At 37.1% G+C, this 12,837-nt stretch overlaps 1 protein-coding gene and 1 long non-coding RNA gene across 2 annotated transcripts in view; one reads left to right on the top strand and one right to left on the bottom strand.

Moving 5' to 3' along the window:
• The first annotated feature begins 208 nt into the window (after window positions 1-208).
• LOC113576295 (C3a anaphylatoxin chemotactic receptor-like) lies at window positions 209-3,933 on the top strand. The gene is made up of 3 exons (XM_027008283.2): window positions 209-492; window positions 1,819-2,368; window positions 2,731-3,933. Exons 2-3 carry the CDS (start codon window positions 1,883-1,885, stop codon window positions 3,247-3,249), a joined length of 1,005 nt encoding a protein of 334 aa, XP_026864084.2. The 5' UTR covers window positions 209-492; window positions 1,819-1,882; the 3' UTR covers window positions 3,250-3,933.
• Window positions 3,934-8,779: 4,846 nt separating this feature from the next.
• LOC118241804 overlaps window positions 8,780-12,837 on the bottom strand; it is a 33,982-nt gene continuing 29,924 nt past the window's right edge. The window contains exon 2 of the long non-coding RNA XR_004776365.1: window positions 8,780-12,837. This exon is cut by the window's right edge and continues 546 nt beyond it. This is a non-coding gene — a long non-coding RNA (uncharacterized LOC118241804).

The raw sequence follows: 12,837 nt of genomic DNA, 5'->3' as shown, positions 1-12,837 counted from the left end.
TAAGCTTCCAGTGTGGTGGTTGGATTGAATAATAGCTGGAATCTTCGTTCTCAAACTTCAGTTATTGTGTAACTATTTTACATAGGATCATGAGTGTAGAATGGTATCACAGGAACATGCGTGTGAGTGTTTGTGTATGCGCATGTGCACATGCAAGTGTGTAACCTCCTCTCTCCTTACTGCTTTCTGTCTATACAGACTAAAGACACTTTGGTGACCAGGCGCATTCAGATAGAAAGAGAAAAGTAGAGAGTGGATGAGGCAAGAGGGTATTCACAAAAGTGTCCAAGGGTTAGCGCTCAGTATATTTTATAGAGTTGAGCTAGGTTTATATTGTAGAGTTTGGTCTTGTTAGAAACATCCATACTTTAGACATAAAGTAAGATTAGAACACATATATTGTGTCTATAACATATATGCATTGAAAAATGCAGTGATGGTTTTTGCATAGAGACAGTTTGAGCGGAAAGACTCATCGCTGTTTAAATCCAGGTAAAGTATTTTTATTGATAAAATATTTGTATTTCCCACTGTTGGTTCAGATCTGATGTTCACATACACTACACACACAGATTATATTTATATATAGATAGATAGTTGATTGAATACTATAAACTGATGTGATGAGGCATACAATAGTTTCAAGTTTGGTTTATTTGTCACATACATAGTCATACACAGTACAACACGCAGTGAAATGGTGGAGAGTGCTCTGTCCAAACTGAGGAAGAGAACCAGGGGTGCATAGAGAAAAAAATATATATACAGATAAATATATATATATATATTTAGTTTTATTACTCCAGATAAAAAATGGAAAATATGGCTAATATAATTTACATCTTTACTTATTAGCATACAATATATATTAATAATAATTGTATCATTAAATGTAAGATATATGACATGGTGGCAGATGCATTTGTACAAAATCTTGAACACCTTGCTTTTTGACACACTATTTAAACAAAAAATCCTTATCCTATCCATTTGATTTTTTTAATTTTCCTTTTAGCGAGCTTTAGCTTTGCTTTGTCCTACAGCAAGATTATAGTTGCCAGATAGGTAACCTCTTGGTTGCCTAACAACAGATATGCATATCATATTTTGTGGAGTGAGTGAAGGAGACTAGCATGGCAACCACTCTTCACAAGCATTTGCACACCACTTGCAAAACAAAACCTGGAAAAAGGAACAATTGTAGTGGTTCTTATGCATGAACATGTAACATTTATTAATAAAAACATAGCACATTGCAGTCATTTTCAAGTAAAGTCAGAAAAATCTCCAATGTTACATTGTTCAGTATTACAATATTTAATTGTGTACTGCTGGACTTACCTGTTTACTGTAGGTGGTCATTGAATACAGGGACCTTTGCAGCACATGTGTATACTTTTGAGGTGTGTTTTTGTTAGTCACAGCATGTATTGTGCTGCACTAAGCTCCTTCATTCCACTTCTCTTTTGTGAGGTAAAAGTGACAGTTTTTTTTTTCATCTTTTTCCACACATATGTTTAGAAACACATTGTAAGTAAGAGACTGTGAGTTTTTAAGGAAGTGTTGCTTTTGGTTCATGTGAAATAATTGTGAAAAGCTGATAATAGCTAAAATAATTTTTTTCCTTATAGAGGGAAACACAGTTATAATTTGTTGATGTTTGTGTTATCAGAATACTTGCTGACAGCATGTTTGAAGCATTAAAACATCATTAAATATTAAACAAAGCATATTCTCTAAAACAAATCTTCATCCAAAAATGGTATGTAATTTAACCTTGATTAACAAGGGTGAAGTAACATCTATATATCTTTCCAGCATTACGTCCAGTGATACTCTCCACCACCTTGCCCATGACAAAGCTTTCAGAAACAACATAGCAATGGTGGACATCGACGTTATCATGGAGAACATCACCATCATCCTCTACACCATTACAATTATCTTGGGCATCCCTGGGAACTCTGTCGTCATCTGGATGGCGGGGTTCCGTGTGAAGGCTAATGTCACAAATGTGTGGCTGGTCAACTTGGCTGTGGCAGACTTGATTTTCTGCATGACACGTGTCACCTCTTTGATTAAGAATATCTTTTATGATTACTGGCCCTTTGGTGTCTTCCTCTGCAAGTTCAATGGATTCTTCAAGTATGCCAACATGTTCTGTAGTGTTTTCTTCCTAGCTGTCATCAGCCTGGACCGGGCAATTTGTGTGTGGTGGCCAGTGTTCACCAGACAGCACCGAACTCTGTGTATCGCTCGACTTGTCAGTTTGGGGGTTTGGATTGCGGCTGTGATCTTCAGTGCACCATATTATGTATACCGGCAGGTCTACACTGGCAAGAACAACTTGAGTAAATGCTCCTTGGAGGTAGGAAATGCCGGTACAGTTTAACTCAGTTGTTAAGCTACTCCACTAATAATCAGAAAGTTGCCTGTTCAAGTCCCACCACTTTGGGCCCCTGAGAAAGACCCTTAACCCTCAGTTACTCAAGTTGTATTCAATTATAATTGTAAGTTGCTTTGGATAAAAGTATCACCTAAATGCCATGAAATGTAAACACTGGCAAGAAGCACAGTCCAAGGGCCACTGCTTGATTGAAAGTCCTTTGTTCTACAGGGTGCAATAGTTAAGTATACAGATGATGTCATTTGAAATCCTTGTCTCTTTGTTGGTTTGGATGTAAATTCCAAAACTTGATCCCTGATCTACCATTTTATTTATTTCCATAGATGAAGGAAGCAACTGAAGGTGACAACACAGCTAAAGTGGCCTTGTACAGCATTCGTTTCTTATGTGGTTTTCTCTTACCCTTCTTGGTTATCCTTTCATGCTATGCACTAACTGCTGTAGGGATACAACGAATGCAGAGCGCTCGCAAATCACGACCCCTTCGAATTCTTGTTTCACTGGTTTGTGCCTTCTTCCTCTGTTGGGGGCCTTACCACTGTCTCCTTCTGGCCAAAATGGTGGACAGGAAGAGCCAGGTAGTAAAAGTGGGCTTGCCCATAGCTAAATGTTTAGCCTACTTCAACAGCTGTGTTAACCCATTCCTGTACTTCTGCATGGGCCTAGATATGAGGCAACGCTTTAGACAAAGTATTTCTGGGATTTATCACCGAGCTTTTGCTGAGGACTGGGAAGGGCAGACATCACAGTGTCAGGGACGCTTTATGGATGAAAGTTCCACTTCTCTTTCAAAGATAAAAGCCACACAGCAGAACAAATGTGAGGGAAGTGCTACTGTTTGAAAAATAACATTGTTGATTCTAGATATTTTATGACTGTGTAGGCCTTCTGAATGGTCTTTTATACTCATATGTAGATGTCAGATATCCCTAGCCAGTCATTTTGTTCAGTTACATGACATTTTTTTTTTTTTTGCTCAAATTTGGTGGGGTACTATATGTGTATCTTTTATATATGTGCCAGGAATAAAAAATGTCAGAAAGCTACCATAGGGGGACAAATAAGGTATTTACTTTAAGGACATGAGCATATTTAAAAATATGACATTTCTGTATTATTTTGTTGACTTTTACTTCATTCCTTTTGGGGACGCCTAACCCTAGCTACCCTTGGCTACATAGCTAACATTAGCTAGCCACTATAATGCTTGACTACATCAATAACATTAACTAGACACTGTAATGCTGCTAGATAGCTATCTTTCCTGTTTCCTATTGTATTTTAACTGCTGTATGTTGGTTGTAGATAAATACATTTTAGGTAAAGATGTATATTTGTCGAGTCTATCTTTTAATACTTATTATGCATACATTTTGAATCACTAGAAAACCCATCATGTCAGCTCACAGTGGACTATGCTGGTTGGACTATACCTAGCAAAGAATGTCTTAGAATAGTGACCCAAATTTAAAAATTTAATAATGTAAGCCACTGCACTGATACAATAAACAATTACTATCCTTTATTATCTTATCTGTTACATATGCTTTATTATTTATTATTATTATAAACTTTTTAAAAACGTTTTTAAAAGAGTAAGTATGATTAAGTAATTTAATGTAATTATTGAAAGTACAGTATTTAAGTATTTATTCCATCATAATCAACTTTGCTAATGGTGTTTATCTAACTTATGACACCACAGAACAATTTACACATGTATAAATGTGACATGATATCAGGGTTGTGTATTGTTTGTGCTTTGGTTTTCATTATTTGCACTTTGTCTTGCTAATTTTCTTTATTCACCTAGTAAAGCACAGAGAAAAATGGTAGACATTTCATCCAGCAACTTTGTAGGGTTTTAGTAAAAACAAACTTTCTGTCTAAATACCTTATTACATGTTTAATTACCATCAATCTTACATTTCTTTTTAAGGTATGAACATTCATTGTCTATAAAGGAAGATTTAAATAACATTTTTATCTTTTTTTTCTTAAAAAAAATTACTTTTTCAGAATAGGAATCCCCAAGTAAAAAAGGAAGTTAAAATGTGCCAAACGGAAGTTCTGCTTGTCTGTTCCTATCTATTTTGTTTCTCTGGCTTTGAATAGAGAAAAGATATTCTGCAACTTGGTGAATATCTATTAACCAAAATAGATAGGAACAGACAAGAAAAAAAAACAGTTTGCATGTTATTTCCTTTCAATTCAGCTTGGCCTCTTTGTATGTGTTAAAACATGAGTTCAAAATCTCAAGGCTTAATGGCTGACCTCCCAAACTTCCTGTGTTACTAAACAAATCCAAAGGTCAATGCAACTACACAGTTTCCTTTCATCCATGCTTATTCAAATGTTTTTAGTAATGCAGGTTGAAGTGAAAAGACTGGATAGCCTTTTACCATACTTTAATATGGTTTGGCTCAGGATATCATGTTCAGAGCAACAATAGAGAATTTTGTGAAAGAAAAGAAAAATAAGAGGAGTTATGGGAGAAGTGTCTACTCATTAGGGAAGCAGGAACAATGGGGGAAAGGTTTGGTTTTATTTTAAGCAGATACATGGTTGGTTTAGAAGTTCACAAGGTATGTTAGGTGGTCATGAGGTACGTGAGGTGGTCGTGAGGTATGTAAGTTGGTCGTGAGTTACATGAGGTGGTCATGAGGTATATGAGGTGGTCATGAGGTATATGAGGTGGTCGTGAAGTATGTGAGGTGGTCGTGAGGTGGTCCAGAGGTTTGTGAGTTGGTCATGAGTTATATGAGGTGGTCGTGATCTATGTGAGGTGGTCGTGAGGTGGTTGTAAGGTATGTGAGGTGGTCATGAGGTGGTCCAGTGGTCCTCTGAGTCTGTGAGGCTCACCGTCTTTGAAAAACATCATCTCACTCGCAAATTTCTGTGTTTTTTCTAAAATTTACATTGCCATAACAATGATGTTATCGATTTCTTCTTGTTCTTAACTCAAGTTATATCATATTGAAATAAAATGTCACAATTAAGAACACCCTAAACATGACATGTAAACTCTAGATTGGTTTTACTTACAGAAAAAGCAGTTTAGCTTTCTGAGCAGCTGTAATGAGCTTTTTTACAGGTGTATTCAAAAGTACCTGTAAATTTAATCTACTATCCAATGATGGGCCAAATACTCACACTCATTCATTGTTTTTCATATTCACACTCATTCATTTTTACCTGGCTTAAGGAAAGTGGAATATTTATACTAATGTTCACTAAATTTCATTCTAATTTTACTTGAGCACTGCCTATACAACATGAGCACTGTCTGAACACCAAGTAAGCGTGATAACTCCTTTTACATGACCTCTTATTGCCACCACAGCCATATATTATACATATACTCTGCCTGGCCAAAAAAAAAGGTCACACACACTAATATTTCGCTAGACTGCCTTTAGCTTTGATTACGCCATGCATTCACATGCATTCACTGTGGCATCGTTTCCGCAAGCTTCTTGCATTAATTTTTCCCCAAGATCTTGTATTGATGATGGGAGATTTGGACCACCACGCAAAGTCTTCTCCAGCACATCCCAAAGATTCTCAATGGGGTTCAGGTCTGGACTCTGTGGTGGCCAATCCATGTGTGAAAATGATGTCTCATGCTCCCTGAACCACTCTTTCACAATTTGATCCCGATGAATCCTAGCCTTGTCATCTTGGAATATGCCTCTGCCATCAGGGAAGAAAAAATTCATTGATGGAATAACCTGGTCGTTCAGTATATTCAGGTAGTCAGCTGACCTCATTCTTTGGGCACATAACGTTGCTGAACCTAGACCTGACCAACTGCAGCAACCCCAGATCATAGCACTGCCCCCATAGGCTTGTCCAGTAGGCACTAGGCATGATGGATGCATCACTTCAGCTGCCTCTCTTCTTACCCTGATGTGCCCATCACTCTGGAACAGGGTAAATCTGGACTCATCAGACCACATGACCTTCTTCCATTGCTCCAGAGTGCAATCTTTATGCTCCCTAGCTAATGGAAGCCATTTTTGCCAGTTAGCCTCACTGACAAGTGGTTTTCTTAAGGCTATGCAGCTGTTTAGTCCCAATCCCTTGAGTTCCATTTGCTTTGTGCATGTGGAAATTCTCTTACTTTCACTATTAAACATATCCCTGAGTTCTACTGTTGTTTTTCTATGATTTGATTTCACCACATGTTTAAGTGATCGTCGATCACAATCATTCAAGTTTTTTTTTCGGATCACATTTCTTCCTCGAAGATGATGTTTCCCCACTGTCCTTCCACTTTTTAATAATCCATTGGACAGTTCCTGATTTTATTAGTTTCAGCAATCTCCTTAGATGTTTTCTGGGTGTTTGCTTGATGCATGCCAATAATTTGACCCTTCTGAAACAGATTAACATGGTTAATTTCGACATGGTTGTTTAACAAATGAGGAGCTACTCACGGCATCAGTTAGGGTTAAATAACTTGTGGCCAGCTGAAACATAATCACCCATGCAGTAATTATCCAATGGGAGGCTTTTACCTATTTGCTTAGTTAAATCCAGGTGGTGACCTTTTTTTTAGCCAGGCAGTGTATTATACATATATAATACATACATTATACATATATTATACATATACATATATAAGCAAGAATTAGGATCTTCTCTGAATCTCATTTGTGCAGATAGCCAGCAATGATAGTCACATACCTTGGCATGTGCCTGTATTTTAAACAAATTTCTCAGACAGTGCAATTGACATGCTGTAATCAGCATATTCCTACTGTTACACTTAATGTGTCGTTAAATATAAACACTTTTTTGATATTTAAAATTCTCTCAGAGCACCTCTCAGTAGGAATCGCTTTCAGTTCACCAAAGAGAACATGTGAAAACCTCACACACTCTCTCTGTGGTTTTTCTTATTTCCTCTGTCATGCTGGTGATTTTAGCAGTTTCTTTTTTCATAACGAGTTACATATAAGACTTGAAAAAGTTACAGAGGAAAAGATGCAACGGTGAGCAGTAAGGAGGCGGACGCATGTGCGCAGAAGAGCGAGATTTATTAAGGGCAAATACAGAGTCGTAGTCAGAGTAGTCCAGGGTCATCGAGCCAATACGGAGCGTTCGGGGATACATGATCCAACAAACAAAAACACACAAAGGCAAACAGGGGAAGCAGGCTATAACAAAGACTAGGGAAAACTCGGGGCTAAGAAACACGAAGGCTAGGATGCACGGAGTACAAACTTACAGGTATACAGAGCCTGCTTTCAAAAACATTCAGACATTAAACCAAACATAATGAACCTAATATTCAAAGAAACGCAACCATTCAAATACACAATGAACAGCCAAGACCAAGGCAACAAGACAGGGTCTAAATGCATGAACTAAAGGGGGGACAGGTGTGGAAAACCAAACGAGGGGCGGAGAAAAAACGAAACTACGGAATGGAACTAAAATACACAAGACAGGGAAAAGACGGAACATGGAAGATGGGAGGTACTGATTGTGGCAAAAGCTTTTATAAACACGAATGTGTTCACGTCTTAGGTCATTAACCTGAATTCAGTCCATCGTATATATTGCCACTTGTGAACACATTTGGCAAAGAGTAAAAATTACTTGATAATAGAAAACCCAATTCATAATTCATAATAAAATCCCACCCATTGCACATGTGTATTAAAACAGTCGGACTGTTTGTTTAATCAATTAAATATCAAATATGATTAGTGGCGCTGCAAGGTTTTCAGAGATAAAGTCGCAACAGAGCAGGCAACAGAACATGAGCTCGATTGACTCATACGTGTGTGCGCTTGAAACAATTAACTTCTGCTTAGTCTGGGTTAAGGAGGAAAAAGGTTACTCAACATCCAGCCTTTCTGTGCAATACCCCGTGTAAGCATAGCAGCAATGGCTAATGTCACGACTTACAGTTACGTGAGAGACTGGAAATTCTTCCATTAATGTTCACATTGACAAACTCTGGTCAGTGTGTAGAATTAAAACAAGAGCAAGAAAGTTCCCTGACATCTTATTATAGAATGGGAAAGTTGTGGACTGCGGAGTACTTTTAAGTGCACTACAGGTTTCCTTCTGGAACAGTGCGCATTAACTCTATCCCAAAATTATGTATGAAGGCCAGTTGTAGCACGCTACATTTATGACCACAACTTCCCGAGGGAGCAGCTAAAAGTGTCATAGTTGTGATACGCACAACCTTTTCCCTTTAATGACACAAAATTGAACGTACGACGAACTTTCTTCGGACGTCATTTACAAGGGCGGAAAGGCGAGTGGCCGCTTGCCACCCCCCAAAAAAGTATCATTGCGTAAACAAATTTGCACAATTTATCAAAAAATAAATAAATAAATAACAAATTTGAATGGGATGACAGAAAGAGGTTTATTTTCCCACCATGTTAACATTACCATATTCTACAAGAAGTTGTCAAAGTGAGTGAACGGACTACAATAAAATCTGGAATTTGTTTGGACATGTATCTTTACTTTAAAACTCACACCAGGAATATTCATTTATAACACGCCTAGTTACTGAAATATTAATCTATAAACCGTGCAAGGAATTAATTTTGGCTAATTTAAAGATATCCCACATAAATGCAGCTAGTTACACGTTAATGGCAAAACAGCTACACTAACGCTACATCCACGGTTTATGTTCATTAATGTCTGCTGCAATTTACTTCCAAAATTACCACCACATTAGCTACTAGTTACCTCAAGTCAACTGTCTAATTTCCAACAGACTAATCTGAAGCAGCTAACATAATTTGATGGATCACAGAAAATGACACTTTTAGAGTGCTTACAGTAGTGAAGTTAAAGCCAATTGGTTATGCTAATATCAATATACTGTATGTAGTAAGCATAAATCTGAAAGTATTTATTTTAATTAAGTATTTATTAAGTTTTTTTTATATTAAAATAAATATTAGTGAAAACTAGCAGGTAGTGCCATTAAATAAGGAGTTCTGTGTATTTCATATGTGACTAATCCAGTTATTTATTTAATGATTTCTAGGTAATTAGAATGAAAACTTCTAAAAGCTAATTCAAACCCTCCTCATATGTGATAAAATACAAATTACACACTTGATTTGACCGAATGCTCATGGTAATTACTTTGTTGCAACTCTTTTTAAGAAAAAAACATTCAATAACTTGTTTTTTTGTTTTTTTTTACACCTTTGTGCTTTTGTAAATAACTGTTTTCATATGCTCTGTTGTTAAATCTGTGTGTATGGAGGGTAAGTTCCAAGCTGACTGAGGAAGGAGAGAGAGAGAAAAAGCAGAAGTTACACATGGAAGAAACACAGAGAGTGATGTGATGTGGCAAACAACTCTGGATGTCAGACACGGATTGTGTCTGTTGTCAATATTTGGGGAAAAAAATGAAATATAATCTTGGGGTGCTGGAGACACTGGAACCTCCAGCAACCCAAAACTACAATCTGTAACTGAATCACAATAGTCTGACCATTGCAATGAAAAACAGGAGTTTAGCTTTTTTTTTTATCGTCTTATTTCCTCAAAGGGTCTTTCTGACAAATCAATTAGCATTCAATTCATTTTATTCTAGTTTCCCAAACACTTATTGATGTTGAAAAAAATGTATCTTGAAACGTTTTACACATCTAGAAAATTACCAATGCACATCCTGCAGAAATTGGTTTTGACTTTGGTTGGACTTCCCTTATAAATGCCCCTGTAAACATACATGTTTAATTAAATTTACATGTTTAGGCTTCAAATGTGGGTAATATTACTCAGCAACAACGATTGATTGCTCAATATATTATATTTTTCTAGTTTATATTTAGCATTTTCCTGTTGTTAATTGCTATTTTATTTTAATTCATTGTAATCCACTTCCCATTAACCCCTCCCTCCCCTCTTAAGCTCTGATGAAAGGGTGTTCCTTTTACCACCACCACAGCTGGCTCTCCCTCCCTCTAGGGTTTGATGTCCCCCACCTGCTCCAGCACCTCTAGTTATTGGAGATTCCATTGTTAGACATCTCAGAGTATCTAACACTAAAGGTAAGTTTCTTGTTTTCTGGGTGCTCATGTTTTAAATATTGCCACGGTGATCAGCAGACATGACAATACCAGCACTGTGTTCCTCCATATGGAAGCGATTGACATCTCTTCTGGTCGCAGCGAGGTCCTCAGCGAGGAGCACTTCAAAATGCTTCTGGGCACTGTAAATAAGATAACCTATGCCAGAGATATAGGGTGCCTTCTTACCTACAGACAGGGAAGTGAGCAGACTCTAAGCACTCCACTGTTAGATCCGAAGTTGGTGCGAGGACATTGCCTTCGAGAACAGCTGGTCTTCATTCTGGGAGTGACTGTCATTCTAGTAAAGATGACTCAATTAGACACTATTAGTATAGTATTACTCACATCAATTTAGGTTTATTGAATATTGGATCAAATATTCAATAGCACTCATTGTATATAATATTATTATTATTAATATTATGACAATAACCCTAATGCATTGTGCCTAACCAAGACGTGGGCCAAAAAGAATGACTTTCAAGCCCTTAATGAATCCACTGCTCCTGGATACAGTTACTATAACAGTCCACGTATCCCTGGCTGTTCAAGTCCCACAATGGCCAAGTCACCACTTTTGGGCCCCTGAGCAAGACCCTTAACCCTCAGTTGCTCAAATTGTGCTCAGTCATAATTGTAAGTCGCTTTGGATAAAAGCGTCAGATAAATGCTGTAAATGTACTTTCTCTTTTATTACAGTCTATCACCCACCCACCCCTGTCCATATATAGATTTCCTTAATGGACTTGTTGACTGCCTTTCCAGTATGTAGTACATGCTACAGATAAGAGTCTTATTGTAGGAGACTTCAATATCCATTTTGAAAAAACAAATGACCTACTCAAAATAGCATTCAGTAATGAATAAATGCTAAGGGATTTACTCAGAATGTCACAGGGCCTACTCACCAATGTAATCACATTCCAGATCTAATACTCTTGGTATTAAAGTATTCAACTTTGACTGAATCTCAGACCACTATTTAATCATGTATGAATTAACCCTGAACAACAGCTTGCTGTCCCAATATCATAATAAGTGTAACATCACAACTTCAGCCATTAGTGCATTTAGTGATAACCTACCAGAACTGACCTCCTCTTCCTCCTCTAGTCCTGATAATCTTGAACATACCACAGAAAGTTTGCAATCAATACTTTTTCATGTCACTAGATAGTGTTGCGCCAATTAGAATTAAAAGATTTTGGGGGAAAAAAGACCAGGACCTCGGCTCAACAACCATGCATGACCTCTAAACAAACAGCTTGAGGGCAGGAGGGTAGATGGCATGAGCTAAAACTCGAATGGCTCCATGTTGAACTGAAGAATATTCTAATGCTTACAACTCTTCCAGATCAGGGTTCTTATCATCCCTAGTAGAGAATAAAAAAAACAATCATTGGTTGCACTTCTCTAGTATATCTATAATAACATTAAATAGTCTGAAGTCATTACTAACATATACATATACTAACATTACAAAATAGTAATTTTGTGAATTTATTCAATAACAAAATAGAAAAGATCTGACTACAAATTCAAAGTTTACCTCAGAGCTCAATTATGCATGTGAACAAATATCCCACAAGTCCTGATTATAATTATATTGCATAATGTTTGAGGCAACATTCAATATGTACTATGCCTACATATGCATTTGTTTGCATATATACTAATATACATCTTTCCACTTCCTGCCTACCTCTCTTTTTATCTCTGAACTAACCTGCTAACTTTAGGTGGAACCCAACTGAGACTGAGTTTCCCTGTCCTGACCCTGGACCTGTCTCTGCTACCACAAGTGTATCTTGGACTCAGACATGTGTAAAGCTGCTTCATGACAAAAGCACTAACCTATATAGATAAACTTTGCTGTGTTGTGTTGGTTGCCTGCTGGATGTGCAGGCTACAATAAATTACTCTTGTGAGTGAACACTGTTGATCTATCTTAACACATGCAACTACATGTTAATATAAACACAATTCATTTAAAAATAATTTGCATAGTACTTGTGATGATAAAACTGTAAAAATAGTGTATGACAAATTGTCCAGATACTGGTGCAGGTGAGTAAGTTTTCCAGTCAGGATTTGAAGACTGAGTGTGTGCGGATCCCATCTGGTTCAGGAATATCTCAGGAATAGCTCAGGGAGTGAGAGAGAAACAGAAAACAGAAATGAATTCACTGAAACACTAAATTATGTATAAATTTACAAGTTGAATGACATATTTTATAGTCAATGTGGAATGTATCAGTCAGGCATGGCAGGGATTTGGAGTAATACCATATTTGGATTAATATGGTCAGATTTGGATTAATATGTTCTCATTTGGAATAATATCTTCAGGATTGGATTAAT

This window comes from Electrophorus electricus, chromosome 8 (genome assembly GCF_013358815.1).
Source record: "Electrophorus electricus isolate fEleEle1 chromosome 8, fEleEle1.pri, whole genome shotgun sequence".
In the NCBI taxonomy this organism is placed as follows: Eukaryota; Metazoa; Chordata; class Actinopteri; order Gymnotiformes; family Gymnotidae; genus Electrophorus; species Electrophorus electricus.
Note: the sequence above shows the minus strand (reverse complement) of the source record. Positions and strands in the feature narration are given on the sequence as shown.